Genomic DNA, 17652 nt, shown 5'->3' on the forward strand with positions numbered 1-17652 from the left:
CAGGAATGTTAGTTCCAAGCATGTCATCTTTATGAGAAAACAGTTGTGAATTCACTAAAATGTAAATTCAGTAATGTTAAATAGACCTTTATACCTTACTCCCCCTGTTTTCTACCCTGTAAGTGTATTTGTGTCTATATAGTGGGAGATCTCGGGCTGTCCCAAGATGGAAAATTAAAATTAGTAAAAGGAGCCATTTCTGGAACATTTTTTGGGTGGCTGACATACTGATTATTGCTTGTTTCATTAAATTCATTCTAAACCGTACTAATTTGGTAATGTTATTCCCATTTTCAGGTGAGATGAAAGCTCAGTGAGGTTAAGTGACCTACCCAAAGCCAGACTGGTAGTAGGTGGTAAGAGCAAGAATTTATACAAAGATCTTTCGATTTCCAAGTCAGAGTTCTCAGCCACTATGTCACATTGCTTCTGTCCTGCTTCTGAGAGGTAGAAGAACTCAGTAGGTCCTGGACAGAAGAAAAAGTGAATCTGGTTCTCTTGCTTTCTGTGTCTCCCAGCACCTAGCATATGTATAACACACAATAACTATTTACTGAATAAACGAGGTGTACAATTAACCATAGAATATGGAAGTGAACTGACTTTTTGTTTGTAAAATTTTTATAAGTATGTGCTATATTTCTAAGTATAGTAAAGTACATCTTAGACTAGTATTTACCAGGTTTCTTTGTTGCATATATAGACATTTGAATAAGAATAAACCATTTATAGTCCCATATAATTTCTGGAAATTATCAACAGTCTGAGTACCTGTTTCCCTCTTCCTGACCAACATCCCTCTGCTGGGGTTGGCCTTCTTTGTTTCCATACTGCTGTCAGAATGCCCTCTCTCTGTTTCTTTTCTCTCTATCCTGTTCCCCAAGAAGTTATTTTCACACCTTTTGCTTTTATATGCTCCTCTCCCATTGGTTGCAGGTCCCTTCCCCATCTTCAGTTTGACTTCTTTTTTCCTTTTAAACCATCCAGGTCTCAGGTCAGGTGTCTTCTCTGACTCCTCCCAACCCAGCTAGGTCTTCTTTTTGAGTTCCCATCAGAGCACTTATCGTGCTGACAGACTGTATGATTGGGTACCAGTTTGTCTCTGTTTACGAGCCTATTGTAAGCTCCATGAGGGCAAGGGCTTGGGTGTTTCATCTGTCTGTATCACAGCCTGACACGTGGCAGGCAGACGGTAAATATGGAAAGAAAAATGAAACAAAATAAAAGCTTGCCCAGTCCCATCATAAATCTTAGAGAACCATTCCATTTTAGGGATGGAGGACACCCTATGTGCTCTAGCCCCTCCTTTTTAGAGACGAAGGTGATACCTTGAGGTCATACAACCAAATAATTAGCAGCACAGCTGAAAAACAGAACTCCTGAGTCCCAGCCCAGTGTTCTTTCTTTTGTTTTGGGGGAAAAAAAATTTTTTTGAGGAAAAAATATTTTTTTTAATTTATTACAAAGGCAATAGTCGTTTAATGTAGAATATTTGGGAGATATAGACAACAGAAGGGAGAAAAAGAGAAAATACAATCAGCCTGTTCCCACCACCCAGATGGTAACCATCCTTCCAATCACTTCTGTGCACAATGACGTGTTTATGTGTGCACTACATGATTGGGTGATGACAACAGCTTGCACTTACTGAACGCTTGCAGGATAGGCACGGTTCTAAGTGCTTTACATGTGTTGACTCATTTATTACAGCAACACTACGAGGTAAATACTATCATCCCCACTTTACAGATGAGGAAATGGAGACACAGGCATGTAAAGGATCTCAGGTCACTCAGCTGGTAGGTGGTAGAGCCAAGATTTAAACCCTGGCTATCTAGCTCCAGATCCTGTATTCTTAGCTATTATTTCATTCTGCCTCTGTGCATATTATTTCATAATCTGCTTTCTTTTAAAAATTGAGATCAGTTTATAGGCAGTAATAGTCATCCCTTTTACAGGTACAGTTCAGTGAGTTTTGATAAAAAGCAAACCACCACCATAATCAAGATACATGGAATGTTTCCATCAAGAAGTTCCATCGTGCCTCTTGTAAGACAGTCTTCTCCCCCATTCCCCAGCCCTGGTAACCACTGATTTTATTTCTGTCCTTATAGTTTTGTCTTTTCCTGAATTTCATATAAATGCAGTCTTTCAGTATCGTAGCCTTTTGCATTTGGCTTCTTTCGCTTAGCATAATGCTTTTGAGGTTCGTGCATGTTGTTGTCTATAGTTGTAGTTCATGTGTTTTATTCATTGTGTAGTGTTCAGTCGTATGGATGTACCACCATTTTTTATTCCATTCACAAGTTGAAGGACATTTCAGTTGTTTCTAGTTTTGGGCAATTAAAATAAAGCTGCTGTGAATATTCATGTACAGCTCCTTATGTGGACATATGTTTTCATTTCCCTTTGTTTAAGTACTCAGGGATGGGATTACTGAGTTGTGTGGTAATCCAAGTTTAAGTTTATAAGAGACTTCCAAACTATTTTCCCAAATCATCATTTTGTATTTTCCCAGTAATGTCTGAGAGTTTCAGTTGCTCCTCATCCTCACCAGCAAATTCTTTATTGCTAGTATTTGTATTCTGACATTGGACAAGTTACTATCTTCACATGGTCTTTCAGGGGAAAAGGTGTTGCTTAACTTAATTAAGGATTTCTGATATATTTTTTTCTTTTTCATTTTTCTTTCTCTTTCCTTTCCATGTTACAAATATTTATTGAATATCTTACAGCGCAACGGGATGGATGAGTATGAGCAACTCTTACCTCAAGGCTGCTTGGTTGGCCCTGTGAGTGGGGTCCATGGCAGATGATGGTGACACAGTTGATTCTTGTACTTCACCTGTTTTCCTACTAGAACAAATTGCTCCACTAGAGGTTTTTGCTTCCATGCCTCTACATTTTATGCCTTGCTCAGCTTTCAAGTGCTGGGGACCCTTGTGGGGAGAAGGATATGGTGGCACATCTGGCTCTAGCTGTGCTGCCAGGCTTATGGAAACACGTTAGGGGAAAATGCCAGTGAGTGTCATGATGGCAGCTGTTTCCATAATTAGCTGCATAGGTTTTTCAATTTAGTCTGTTGGTGTAACTGCCCCAATTTTCTACCCAGTGGTTTGAATGATGGGACTATGACGTCTAAGGAGTAGAATCAAATGGTGAGGTAAGTTGAGGTCAATAAGAGTATGAATCTCAAATTTTTGGTGGGCTGCTACTGTTGCAGTATATTGTCTCTGACACTAGCTAGCATCTTAAGAGGCTTTTATTTTCTTTATAAATGAAAAAGTCAAATATGTACTGAGCTGTATCTTTTTTTTTTAGAGACTTTGTCACCAAAATATCTGCAAATTGCTAAAAAGTGTCTGTTCACTCATTTATTAATTCATTGAGCACATTTGCCAATTAACCATTACGTTTGTCTTACCCCTTCTTGTTGCTGTGATGTGGCTTATTTCAAAGTAAATTCTTCCTGATTTTTTCCCTTGGTACTGCCCTTCCTCCCAATTTGGTATCTTTCATCTTCAAACATTTTAAAAACAAATGTCAAGTGAAATAAAATAGTACGGTGTTATAGGTCCTCGTTCCACTTTGGTGCAGACTTTGCACAGGAAGGGAGGGAGGCAGAGGAGAGAAGAGGGAACCTGGTCATGTGATACTGCTTGTCTGGCAGAAGCCTTTTGGTTCTGAGCAGAGAAACCAACTGTTTACTATTTTGGGTGAATGAGGTTGGTTGGTTGCTACGAGCATTTTCTCTAAGGGAACCCTCTTCTCTTCCAGCTCTACACATTGAAATCATCCCAGTCCTGCTTTTTGGCATTTGGGTAGAGGAGGGAGGTGTCTGTGTCCAGGCCCAGTGCTGACAGGAAGAAATGTTTTCCAGGAGACTTACTGATTCTGACCTTCTGCTGTCACTGCTTTTAATGCCCCACTCCCTAAGTAAACTTGGGATCTAGCTGTTCTTACAACCCTTAGCACTGCAGAATTGAAGTATCCACTTTAACCTAAAGAGCAATGCTAATCAGATTTTCAGCAAATAGTAAATGGCCTCTTTAAGGAGTGAGGTAAGGAAGACAGGTTTATTGCAACACTGGCCCTTGGAGCCTCACATCTCCCCCAGCATGCTGGAGGAGGCCAGGATTCATCAACCCACCTGCAGGATTCTGCCACTTTCATGGATTGTCCTGGAGCCGGGAAAGGACAGCTACTCAGCAGTGTGCCTGGCCCCTTATCACAGTTTTCGGGAAGGTTGGCATATTTATCCTGTTGGGATTTGCATGCTTTTGTTTCCTCCTTAATTTACTGCAGGCTTTTTATCTCCTCCCTATTCCTCTGTAGCCGTCCAAGCTTTGACTTTGGGTGGTTTACTCTCCCAGGGTTTTTATTAAAGCTTGTTGAGCCCTCAGCAGGTAGACAACTGAGCACGGTACCATAGGGTGTACTTCATGACCTGATGGGGACAGTGTTTAGGATGTTTTTCTTGCTCCCTTCCTTCCACCCTTGCAGAGCTCATGTACTGAGCCTAAATTATGGAAGAAGGAAGAAAAAACTTTATAAGGTGGGATTCTTCCCCTTTATGTGGGTCAAATGTAGTGTTTTATCAATAAAACATACTCTGGCCCCATAGGTTCTATACAAATAGGGAGCTAGTGATGATGACAGTTTCTTCTCTGTGTTAAATACTGAAAGTGTATAGATAACCTCTGAGATCTCATAACACTAAGATATCATAATTTAAAATAAAATAATACTTAGAAGGCTTTTTACTTATACTGCATGTTAGGTTGGATTAGGGTGAACAGTTTGGGCTGGCCTTACCAATCTTTTTAGTAATTGTAGAGTTACATTAGAATTACATCCACATGTATGAAAGATAGCAGGAAACTCTTTATATTAGGTTAACACCCATGAAGGGTTTTTCCTTTGTGAACATCCCTCTTTTGTATTTTGAAACTGCTGGAAAAATATTCTTTGGGAGTAGAATGGACACATTTGAGTTCTGCAGAAAGTTCAGTAATTCTTTCAGAAGAACTCTAAGTTATGAAAAAAGGGGGGGATAGGGACTTCATTCAAATTCTAGCAGATAGAATGGAAACGAGTTGTCAACATTTTCTGTCTCCTACCTTGGAAAACTTTCTGTTGTCCATTAGCAGAATTTATACACAATCTCCACTATTGATTATGTAACTGCTACTTTTCTAAAAAACAGACATTTCTTTTGAATTCTTAAGATCTCTTTGGGACTTTACTAACATTTAACAGGATGATTTCAGCTTGTGGCATCAATAGTGAATGAATCCACTGATGAGGAGATGAGTGATTATCAGTGCCCAGTTTGCAAAGAGAATAGTTTAAAAAACAGATTGAGAGGCGGTTGGGTTTTTTTGTTTGTTTGTTTGTTTGTTTTTAATATCTAGAAGTGTTATAGACTAGTGTCAAACACCACAGTAACATTTCAGAGAAGATTATTTGAAAGGCAGAGAGACAGTATGGTTTAGGACCTAAAGCTTTGGGCTGCTACTGTTGCCTTTTTGTAACCAGAGGATTATAGTGTTTCAGATTCCCAGTGTGAACATTAAGAATATCTTTGTTTCAAATGTGGCAGTGTATAGGAAATAAAGATGCAGACTTGTCATAAGTAGGATCAGAATGGTAACTTTAGACAACTAGCCAAAGCAATTGACTATATGTTTTTCTGATTTTAGACTGTACTTTGGAACTTTGTGTCTAGAATTCTTTGTCTGTTGGATCTTGAGAGGACTCATATTATGTTTTCTGCCAGTACACATTGTTTTTTTTTTATTTAATGATTGTCATATTATAAGCTGCACAGAAGAAATAGATTGTGTATTAGATATTGAAAGTATAAAGGATGTCCAGTATTACTCCTTTCAGGCTGAAGCAGGTGTTTGAGGAATAAAGATAGTTCTTCCTTCAAATACTCAAAAACTACCCAGTGGAAGTGACTCTTCTCAGTCTTGTGTTTTATTATTATAGATTAATGTCTGATGATAATCTTTTTCTTCTTTCATAGTTTTCTTAGCTCTGTGTTTTCTTTTTCCTAAGTTAAAAAAAAATCTAAAAAGCTGGCACACATTTTTAAAGAGAATTGTTTAGGACTCTAAGAGGCCATGTGTGATACTTTTCCTGTTGTCTTAGTTGACAGTTGGAAATGCCTACGAGGACAGGGACCACAGTTTTATTTACCCCTTATGGCATTAGGACCTGTGGTTTTCTTTATTAAGACTTTGGCAAGGATCAGAACTGCATTTTTTAGATGAAGCCTTGAAAGATTGATGTCTTGTGTTTTAATACACCTTTCTCGTACAGCGGTACTGCATCTCACTGTCCAGTACGATAGCTACTAGCCATATGTGGCTGTTGAGACTTGAAATGTGGCTGGAGTGGCTAAGAAACTGAATTTTTAATTTTACTTAATTTTAACTAAATTTGAAGAGCGTATGTGGCAAGTGGTTACCATATTGGATAACATAGTTTCAGACCCTTCACAGTCTGACCTTCGCCAGCCTTCCAGCTCCCTTCTGCTCTGTTTCACAAATTTAGTTCTCCATCTAAATTGTAACATATTTCTTAGGTTCTTAACCTTATAGTATTTCCTACCTCTAGGTCTTGGCTCCTATCTAGTTTTTGGGTTTTGCTCATATTTAGTGTATGAAGTCTTCCAGAGATGGTTTATATGCTGCTGCTCCTACAAAGCTTGCCTGATCCTTTTTGTACTCTAGGGATTTATTCTCTGCAAGCACTTACAACACTGTCCTTGATTACAGTGATTTGTTTTGCATTTCTTATCTTCTCTACTATATTTATAAATTCCTGGAGGGGCTTATATAGTTTTTATGGTTGTATGTGTGTGATTGGCGTAACCATTTCTCTCCCCCCCCCCCCTTTAAAGTGCTTATTAGTGAAGTGTGTTTATACACAGTAGGCGGTTAATAATGGGTTAGCTGAGTTAGTCTGCTGAGGGTATTATGCTTCCTGGCACTAGAGGGCAGTATCATGCCCATAAGCAAAAATGTGTTCATCCTAAATGACAGATAAATTTTGAGCACTCTGTCCTAATTCAGTTTTATTCAGTATCTCATATTAATAATTCTAGCTTTTGGAAGAAACCCGTTTTTTTTTTTTTAAGATTTTATTTATTTGAGAGAGAGTGCAAGCACGAGCAGGGGGGAGGGGCAGAGGGAGAGGCTGACTCCCTGCCAGGCTAGAAGCCGGATGTGGGGCTCGATCCCAGGACCCTGAGATCATGATCCCAGCTGAAGGCAAAGGCTTAACCGAATGAACCCTCAGATCTTTTAATTGTCAATGATATTAATAAATAACCTTTCCCTACAATTGTCTTCAATTAAATTCAGAATATGACACTGGTCCAGGAGATTGGTAAGATTCTTACTGGGAAGAAACTTGGTACATCTGAGAAACACTGGCCAAGGCATTAGGTGTCAGAGATTAATTCCTTGAGGGCCGAAAGCCTTTTTGTGGTAGGCAGCTAGTGTTCCAGCCCTGAACTGATAGTCAAGAACCTGAAGTTCTTGGTTTGATCTTGCCAATATGAGTTTGGCTAAATTGCTCTAAGCTTGGCAAACCAGTTTCTTTCGTTGTATCATGGGTATAATGTCTGCCATCCTAACTCATAGAGTCAAGTAAGATCATATGTGTGAAAGTAGCTTTGTAAAGTATTATATATTATTTTTAGTAGCTCTTTTTATTATATTTATTATTTTTCTTCTCAGTTCCTACTGTTTACCTAGTACCAAGGCCTATACATAGTAAGTGATTGATTATAAATATTTATGACATCTTTTTTTTATATTTTCTGTAAAGAATGTACTCTGTTAAAGGTTGATGAGAGATAGATTAGTACAATTGCTCCCACCTAGGCTGCACACACTGAGAAGTGATTATAGTCACAGTAGTTTGGTTGACACATATCCTGTCCTTTGGTGTCATGCAGCCTTAAAATGAACTGTACGTGAGATATATCTATATGTGTGTATAAACTAAATATGTATATAAACTCTTTTTTAGTTTCCTCGACTGGGTTTATAGATCTCCTACCTTCTTAATATTAACTTAAAATATTCAGAATAAGCCAATTATTGTGTTTTCTTTGAAAGCCATGTTCAAATACAGTTATTTAGCCAAAACTGGTGTAGTTTGGAAATATGCATGAGTATATTTTGCTGCAGGTTTGTGAGCTAGGAAAGAAGCCATTCTAGAAGAGGGTAGTGTAGTGGTTGCTTTTGCTGAAAACAACCATCAGCATGGAGCCTTCTCTAGTAAATCATTAGATGCATCAAATAAAATGTTTAGCTGAAGCTCATGCAATCCCACAGTTACCAAACACTCTTGCCAAAGAGAGTTGCAGTTGTAATATCTGCAATCGAATCATTTCCTGTTCGGGCTTGCAGGTGGGAAACTGTCTGAAACTGCAGTCCTGTGAGATTAGTTATGCAGGAGGGGCCTTGGTGGGATAGGCCTTGATATTAAATGACAACCTGGAAAGTGTGAGGATGGAGAGGATACCCCAGGATCCCACAACTAATCAGACTAAGGCGTAGAGATCAGAATATTCAAGCCCACTGCATGGAGTGATCTGAATAAAGCTCCCGTAGGGCATTCAGATATGTGCTGAGCACACTCGGGCAGCGGGCCAGGCAGATGGCACATTCCTGTACTGACCTTCGGAGGCCTGGCAGATTACAAAGCTAGCATTGGAGGCGTGGTTGTGCTCTGACACGAATAGCCCCGACAGCCTGCATTTCATCTAGCATTTGGTCCTCCCCAGTTGAAGGGATGCCTTGGGACTGGGTAGGTCCCCGAGTCCATTTAGGGACTGGCCTGTATTTCCGTACCCTTTCCCCTCTTGGAGTTGATTTTTGTTGTCGACACAACCCCAGAAGTGACTCACATCCTCTAAGACTCACATTCCTCCAGACTGGGGATGACCCAGGGTTAGCCTTTGAGATGCCACGACTCCCCTACCTTCCCACCCCCACCTGTCTTCATTGACTCACAGTTTTATGTTTGACTACGCCTTCCATAGGAGACTAGGTGGGGGCTAGGCAAGATAAGCTGCAGTCACCTCTCCGTTCTTTGGCTTCAGTGCATCCCTTTGGCTGTGTAAAGGAAATTTGGGTATGATATACTTCTTAGGCTTCTCCTTATCCCCCCCCCTTTCCTGTTGCCCTTTTGATTTTTTTAATCTGATACTGAGCCTCTCCTCCCCCCACTCACACACCAATGGAGTCTCCTAAGCTATTTCTGTCGGTTTAATGATCCCCAGCTGTTGCTGTAGTTCTGGCTGTTTTCATGCTTTGATGAGGCAGAAGAGCCAGAGAAAGAGGGGTCTTGCTTGTGTATCGCACAGAGTGTCAGACAAATGTAATGCATTTTTTCAGAGCAACTAGGGTGAGGCTTCTTAAAGAGGGATGTTAATACCAGGATGATTTGAAAATGCAGGAGGAGGGAAACTACAAGCTAGTCTCTGGGACATTTTAAAAATAAGCATTCTGCTGATAGGTGTGGCACCTTCTGCATCCCTCAAAATTATGCTAGAAAAATGTGGTATGTGGTAACTGGGTAATTGTTTGATTCCTCTGCATTCTACTTGCATTGTAGCTTTGGAGCTGGAATGTCCCCTCCACCCATGTGTGTGTTGAAGGAGTCAAGCATCTAAATGAAAAGGAGGATTTTGTGATAGGAAAATATATGGAAATCATTCCTGAAGTGGCCACAAAAGGCATTGATGGCAGTTCTGCTTTAACTTAATGTAGGTTTGTTTCGTAAAATTTTGTGCAAAACCTGTAGTAATGAAATGTTCCACTTGCAAATTTAACCACACAAACTTCAGGAAATACAAAGTTGCAGTTCTTCAAACAACATGAACTCCCTTACAGTTGCATATACATTTATTTCTGAGATATCTCGACTAAACCTGGGGAATGGGGAGTAGGAAAATGCTTCAGTAGTTCAATGGGCTGCTGTATTTTGATAGACTGGCTTTTCCTCTATGTGTTTGATCTTGAGAATTGTAACTCTTGCAACAATTTTAACTGATAGACTTAGAGCTTTCATATTTCATATGCTGCATGAAATTTAACTTTCCCTCTTTTCTGCCTTTCCATTGTCTACAGAAAAGAACAATTTTGCTGTAGCTTTTACCAAAATTAATTTTAAAATACTCCTTTAATTTTTTTGAGACAAATGGATAAAATTTTACATCACCTAGGGCTTACGGGGAGAAACTGTTCTTTCTTCCCTTAAATATCCATAGAGAAATTTACACATAAATATTTTAAGAACTTCCAGATTTTGTATGTGTGTATTTTGGGCACATTTGTCCAAATTTCTCATTTCTAATCACTTCTCTGTTTTCTGATCCTTGCCCTAGAGAAAATTTGTTTTCATTTATTTATTTTTATTTATTTTTTTAAGATTTTATTTATTTATTTGACAGAGAGTCAGAGTGCACAAGCAGGGGGAGCAGCAGAGGGAGAGGGAGAAGCAGACTTCCCCACTGAGCAGGGAGCCCAATACGGGGATCTGTCCCAGGACCCTGGGATCATGACCTCAGCCGAAGGCAAATGCTTAACCAAGTATTGATCTTAGGTCAGGTCTTGATCTCAGAGTTGTGAGTTCAAGCCCTGCATTGGGCTCCACACTGGACATGCAGCCTCCTGAAAGAAAGAGAGAGAGAGAGAAAGAGAGAAAGAGAGAAAGAAAGAAAGAAAGAAAGAAAGAAAGAAAAGAAAAGAAAAAAAATCAGGATTTACCTTTTTTTCCCTCAAAATGTCTGTTAAATGAGCTGTCATTAATTACTGCAAACACTGAAAGTTAATTTCAAAAATAGGCTTATCCTATTTAGCTTCTTCCTATCGGGAGAATTTGAAATACTTTGATAGAAAAAAACTAACTTTCTAAGTATTTACAGAATTTATATGGGGATACAGCCCTCCCTCATTATTTTAGTCCTGAGTATTCTACCATGCTATGTTTTTCAGGTCCACATTATTATTAAAGATCTAGAAAGAATAAATAGTCTAATATAGTTTTAAGGGAAAGAATTTTTGTCACTTCTGGCTTGCTGTGGAATTACTACTGTGTTCCAGGTTTTGAATCTGTTCACCTGTCACCTACCCTCCACAAAGTTGGGTGCAAAATGTCAGCACCAGTAATACCCACAGAGAATAGCAAATGAGATTCAAGGCTGCCCACATTTCCTGGGTGAACGTGCAGAACTAATGCGGCAGGGAAAACACTGTTCCTGGTGCCTTTAACTTTGGAAGGGTTTGTTCAGATGGCCCTGCCAGTCTAAAGGAAGCACATTCCCAGTGTATCTCCACCCCATTCAGATGTTTGTTGCAAGTACGTGTTATGGTCAGATCTTGTGTGATGGAGTTAGTTGTTTGAGCATTGCCTTACGGATCCTCAGGAAAGAGACTGATGACATTGAAGTAGCTGCCAGTTTGAGATCTGCCTACTGCAGTTAAAGAAGGACCTTACTGCAAGGGGGAGATGAACAGCTACCCCAGATGAAATGGTGAGCCCCAGATTTTGAGGATATGGGAAAGTGTTTGATTTATTTACTTATTTATTTATACATAATTATTATTTTGTTGTTGTTATGATTCTGGCATTAAATGTGATATAGCAGAAAAAGCATAGGCTTTGATATCAGCCCAACCTGTGTTTGAACTCTGGCTCTACCTCTTACTAGCTGTACACACAGTTACTTAACCTCTTTGAACTGCTGTTTCTTCATCTATAAAATGGAGGTAAAGCATAACTCAAATAGCTGTTGAGATGAAATGAGTCACTGTAGTGGTACATCCCACAGAGTTCAACAGATTAGATTCCTCATCTCTTATATCTTAGTTTCCTTCTCAAGACAGGCCTCTTCTCACTCAGTGCCTTTGTGTGGGCTCTATTTCTGCTGCTTGGAACACTCTCCAGATCTTTTCATGGTTTATCATATTATGTAGGTTTCTGTATAAGAGTCATCTGTCTCCTTAGAAGGGCCTTCCCTGTGTACTCTGTGTAAAATTACCACCCCCAGTCACTCTCTGTTCTCTCATTCTGCTGTACTTTATGTCACGTAATGTACCATTAGAAATTATAAATAACTCCCACTAGAACATATGCTCTGTGAGGGCAAGGACCTCATCCGTCCATTTTACTGCTGTATCATCTGGAATGGTGCCTAGCATATAGTAGGTGCATAATAAATATCAGTTCAATGAATGAATGAATGAACTCAGAATCTCTGTAATACCAGGGAAAAACCCCTGGCAGAACGCAGGGGTGAAGTTGTACCAGGAAGCAGGTGCTCTCTGCTTTTCAGTGTGAATGTTTCTGCATTGAGAGCCAAATGGGAAGTAGGCCTGTGAAGTTCTCTTGTATCCTTCGCTTCCTGTCTCTGAGAGGAGCCCCTTTGAATGACCTTTACATGTGGCCACTGTTATCCTGTTAGGCTCTATTCCTTTTGGAATTTTAATAAGGAGGCTTTTAGATTCTAGAGTTCTGAAATGCCCTGTACTATTCACTGAAATCACCTGGATTTTCCCTGTTAGTAAGTAGATAGATCATTTTTTTCCAGCCACATCATGCAGAAAGTGCTGTTAATAGTGTCATTTTTAAACATGAGGAACTGGTCTGTTTTATGAAGGAAGAGAAACACAACATATAATAGTGGCTAAGGGGGGTGCCTGGGTGGCATAGCGGTTAAGCGTCTGCCTTCGGCTCAGGGCGTGATCCCTGCGTTATGAGATCGAGCCCCACATCAGGCTCCTCCGCTATGAGCCTGCTTCTTCCTCTCCCACTCCCCCTGCTTGTGTTCCCTCTCTCGCTGGCTGTCTCTATCTCTGTCGAATAAATAAATAAAATCTTAAAAAAAAAATAGTGGCTAAGGGCTCTGGCTGTAGATGGAAATGGAGCTAGGTGACCTTAGGCAAGTTGCTTAATCTGTGTTATGCTCAATTTCCTCAGCTACAAAATAGTATAATAATAGCACCTTCCACATAGCTTTGTTTTAAGAATTGAATAAGATGGGGTGCCCAGGTGGCTCACTCAGTTAAGTGACCTTGAATTCGGCTCATGATCTCAGGGTTTTGAGATTGAGCTGCATGTCAGGCTCCGAGCTGGCCATAGAGCCTGCTTAAGATCCTCTCTTTCCCTCTCCTTCTGCTCCTCCCCCTCCCTCTCTTAAAAAAAAAAAAAAAAGAATTTAATAAGATGGCACCTGCATGTTTTCACTATTATTTCACAATAAGAGACCTTTTATTGTACATATTTCAGTGGCTCGAGTTAGATTTTCATAAGCTTATTCTTTGTAAATACATGTCAGGGTAGATGTATAAGTAACCCAGGTTTGCCAGCCCAGGAAGATACCTCATCTCTCTGCCTGAATCTCTGAGAGTATTCAGGTTAAATAGATAATATTTATCATTTTTTTGGTATGACTTCTGATATCTAAAGCAGATTATTTGAGAGATAATTTAACTCATGTTTATACAATATATACAGAGATAGAAATTTATAGGATTGTGAAAAGGTTGAATGATTGAGCATATTGATAAAACAGTCTGATTTGAAATCTCATAGGTGGTTTTTTGCATGTGTGATTTTATTTTTTTAAAGATTATTTGTTTATTTCAGAGAGAGAAAGCATAGGTGTGCAAGTTGGGGTGGGGGAAAGAGCAGAGGGAGAGGGGAAGCAGACTCCCTCCTGAGCGGGGAGCCCAAAGTGGGGCTCGATCTCAACCCTGAGATCATGACCTGAGCTGAAGTCAGACACTTAACCAACTGAGCCACTCAGGCGCTCCTCATATGTGTGATTTTAAATAGAATTAGCGATTTCTCTCTCTAGCATTACATTGTCGTTCATTGAATTTGTTTATGCCACAAATAATTTTATATTTTGAATTTATTAGAAGCCCCATTATCATCCTTAATTAATTAGTCATTTATAGGAATCATAATATCTGTCTATCCAGTAGATGGTAATATTTCCATTTGAAAAACCTGACCTTTAATATGTTTTAGTACTTGATGCATAAATCTTTCTGAAGGGAGAGTCAAATCCATGGGTTTTTTTAAAGAAGCTTTTTATTTCGGAATAATTTTAGACTTACAAAAAAGTCACAGATAGTATAGAGAGTTCCCATATACCCTTCACCCAGTTGCCCCTCATGTTAGCTTCTTACATAACTGTGGTACATTTGTCAAAATTAAGAGGTTAACATTGGTATACTACTAAGTAAATTCCAAACTTTATTTGGATTTCATATGCTTTCCCACTTTCTTTTTCTGTTCTAAGATCCAATCCAGGATACCACATTGCATATGATTTTTAGATGGTGAATCATTAAGATCCCAGAGAGAATTACCTTTACTTTTCTTACCTCCACTTCTTCCTTTTGTCTTAACTCTGGATCTGAACTTCTGCAGGTCCTTTTTTTCTCTGTCAACAGATGGTGACCTTTATGGGTCTTTTAACCACCATTTCTGTATTGACAGCTTAGAATTTCAGGAGCATGCTTTGAACACTCATCATATATTTAATTTATTAATGAATGAGTACTGATCCTTCTGCCTTTCTCTGGGTCTTGCCCTTTAGACATACCAGATTGAATAGAGTCTGGGAATAGAGGGTGCTTCTTCACTGTCAGAACTGCCTTCCAAAAGGAAACACTTTCCTACCCCTCCCCTCCCTGTTCCCCTTCCTTCCCCCCTCCCCCCCTCTTTTTCCTTCCCTTCTCTTACTCCTCTCCAACTGCAGCTCCCTCCTGGTTCCCCCTGCCCCAGAACAATATAGGATATGATTTTAAATAAGGATGTTTTGATATAAGGCCCTTTTATTTTTCAAAATAAAACGTGTCATTGGAGGTGTGGTACCAGATTACTAGCAGTGTCTCTTCCTGTCCTAAAGAAGAGCTAGCTGAGATAAAGATTTATATTCTAGTGAAATGTTTATATTCTGTGTTATGGTTTTACAAAGCACTTTTCACATACATTGCATTTTTTTGTTTTGGGGTTTTTTGCTTTTTTTTTTTTTTTTAGCTCAAAGCACAAGAATTATTTTTACAAATTGTATTATAGTGGGAAAATTGGGGCTAAAAGAAGTTAAGTGACTTGATTAGGTAGCAACAGAGCCAGGATTAGCACTTGTGTCTTCTGAGTCTTTCTCTGATGTTCTTTGTTCTTCCCTTAAAGGTCAGTTCTGTAAATGTATTGTATTCACTTGGAGCTTATAAAATATTCATATAACCTACCCAATATGCATCGCTTGCTCCATTCCCTGGAAATTATAGTTTGGTTGACGGTAAACCCTTTCTGGCTAAGGGTAGGGCTAATTATAGAATACATTGGGGCCTTAAAAATGCTCTTGTTTATATTAAAAGCACAAGCCAGAAACACATTTTTGGTGCAGTGTACACTGTGCTAACCCATTCAGGTTGGTTTCCCAACTTGAAGGAAGAAAATTAATCATGAAAGGGTCTAGAGAAACTTCAGAAACTTCAGAAAGCTTGAGGAAATCCTACGTAAATTGCAGGAGAAGGGAACAGTCCCAGGGATGCTGGAGGACAGAGTAGAGACTGAGACCAGAACGTAGGAGTGGTGACAGGAAGGGATAAGGGAGCGCAGACGCCTCACTCCCTTTGTATATCTTTCTGATCTCTATCAGGAAAGGCTTGTGGGGAATTACAATAAATACAGACCGAGAAGAGTGTATTACTTTTTGGGAATAACATCAAGAAATTACTTGAAACTTTAATAAAACTGATCACAAGGATAAAAATTGTTAAAGCCCCCGTTTGTGTGTGTTCACTGTTCTTAACTGACGTAGGAAAGATCTTGTTTCTCTGTGACTTCCAGTGTTGGGTACTATCACCTTTACGTTCTCATAGAACGTAAAAAAAATACGTAACTACTTGGATTTTTATTATTTTTAAGAAGCCAACACTTCTTTTTATTATTTATGCATACGTGTATATCACACATAAGACCAGATGACTGAATTCGGCAGGGACCCTTAATAGAGTAGGGCATGTGTATTAGCTAAATTGCATTTTCCTATGACTTTTTAAGTAAAAGTCTAGATTACAGACATCATATCTTTCTTGTAGCATCGCAATTACTCATTTTGAGTCTCTTTTTCCTATTAGAAGTAAGAATTCCATGAGAGTGAGAACCACGTCTTATTCACATATGTAATTCCCAGTATTCTAGTACCAAACCCTGGCTTTGAGAGTGCAAAAGATCTCGAATGGATGAATTGAATGACGGAACAGTCTAACTGCTTAGTTGGGATGTGGTGTCTGAGTATTTCTCTGAAAATACTGTTTACTTTTACAAGTACTTATTTGATGTCCGTTTTCCCCATGAAAGCGTAAACCATGGAAGGCAGCGGCTTGGGTCATTGCTGTATCCCCAGCAGCAAGCAAAGTATCTGGCATGTATAGTAAAGCCTCATATTTCTTGAGTGAATGCCTAAGGAGAGTTTTGACAAGAAACTGAGGAAGACCTGAAGAGGGCATGAATATGAGGTGAATTGGTGTGTTTACCAAGTAGTATACGAACCGTAGAGCAACTAAGTAAATAAACATAAAGTGGATAGATGACACTGTGTGCCTCAGCTTACTTATTTTAATATAATTTACCCTGAGGTCTCTATTTTTTAAGGAGTTTTAGTATCTTAAACAATTGACTATATATAGTAGTAAAGAAGAAATGTGAAAAGTTAGTTATTATAGAATATATAAAGGAGAAGCTCTGAATGCCAGGGTCTGACCTTTGTCATATCCTTCATTCTTTTCTTGTAAAACATTAATCACAACTTGTACTTACTTATATGTGGTTTGCTGTCTATTTCCCCGCTGGACTGAAAGCTTTATGGGAGCAGAGACCACAGGTGTATCCAGCACCTAGCACAGGGCCCGACACACATTAGTTGTTTAGTAAACATTTGTTAGATGAATGGAGAACCGTCCCCCTGTCCCAACTCTCAGTCTGTGTTTTGGTCATGATGCTGTAGAGTATCCCAGGCAGCAGAGCATGTGGGGTAATACCCTCTTCTGAGAGTACCCTTCACCTACTTTTAATCATATATTCTAAGGATGAAACTAGTGAGTACTCGGAGAATAGCCTTTGGTTCTCAGTGATAGGTGATGTGATTTTATCAATTGGGTGTCACTAAATGATTTTTTAAGGCATATAGAATAAACCGAAGTACAAAATACACCAATAAAATAAATAAATAAATAAATAAAATAAATAAAATAACATAAAATTCTCTACTACAAAGATGAGTGTTTGAATTATTAGCATGGTAAGCTTCACCTAAGGATAAAACCCACCCCGTTTCTTCTCTGATCTTCCCGGTGAAACAGATTCTCCAGTTTGAAGGTAGAGGTAGTGGTGTCTGTTGCTGAATTAAATTGTGTTTGCTTATTTATTATAGGACTGGTACCTAAAGGTTATTGAGGAGAAAACAATGGATGAGTTATTAGGAGATCAGGCTTTGGAAATGCCCTTGCCATTTAGAATCTTCCTTGAAGAGGTCTTATTGAGCAAAGGATAATGCCAAGGGAGGATTTTGTTCTTTTGCTATCATTCCCATACAAATCTCCTTCC

General features: G+C 39.1%; 1 protein-coding gene across 8 annotated transcripts in view; it reads left to right on the forward strand.

The window, feature by feature from the left end:
- Nucleotides 1–17652, forward strand: part of MRTFA (myocardin related transcription factor A) — a 190498-nt gene that overhangs the window by 128620 nt on the left and 44226 nt on the right. The window contains exon 1 of one of the 8 annotated variants that reach the window (XM_087868683.1): nt 3691–4245. The exons of 4 other annotated variants lie outside the window; for them this stretch is intronic. In XM_087868683.1, the coding sequence (XP_087724809.1) occupies nt 4041–4245 (205 nt within the window). In that variant the 5' untranslated portion in view covers nt 3691–4040. Of the gene's footprint in view, nt 1–3690; nt 4246–17652 lie in introns of those variants that run through there. 3 more of the 8 variants (XM_045779739.2, XM_045779738.2, XM_045779741.2) reach the window with 3 other exon arrangements.

This window comes from Ursus americanus, chromosome 17, assembly GCF_024610735.1.
Source record: "Ursus americanus isolate L20-20 chromosome 17, mUrsAme1.1.p, whole genome shotgun sequence".
NCBI lineage: Eukaryota > Metazoa > Chordata > Mammalia > Carnivora > Ursidae > Ursus > Ursus americanus.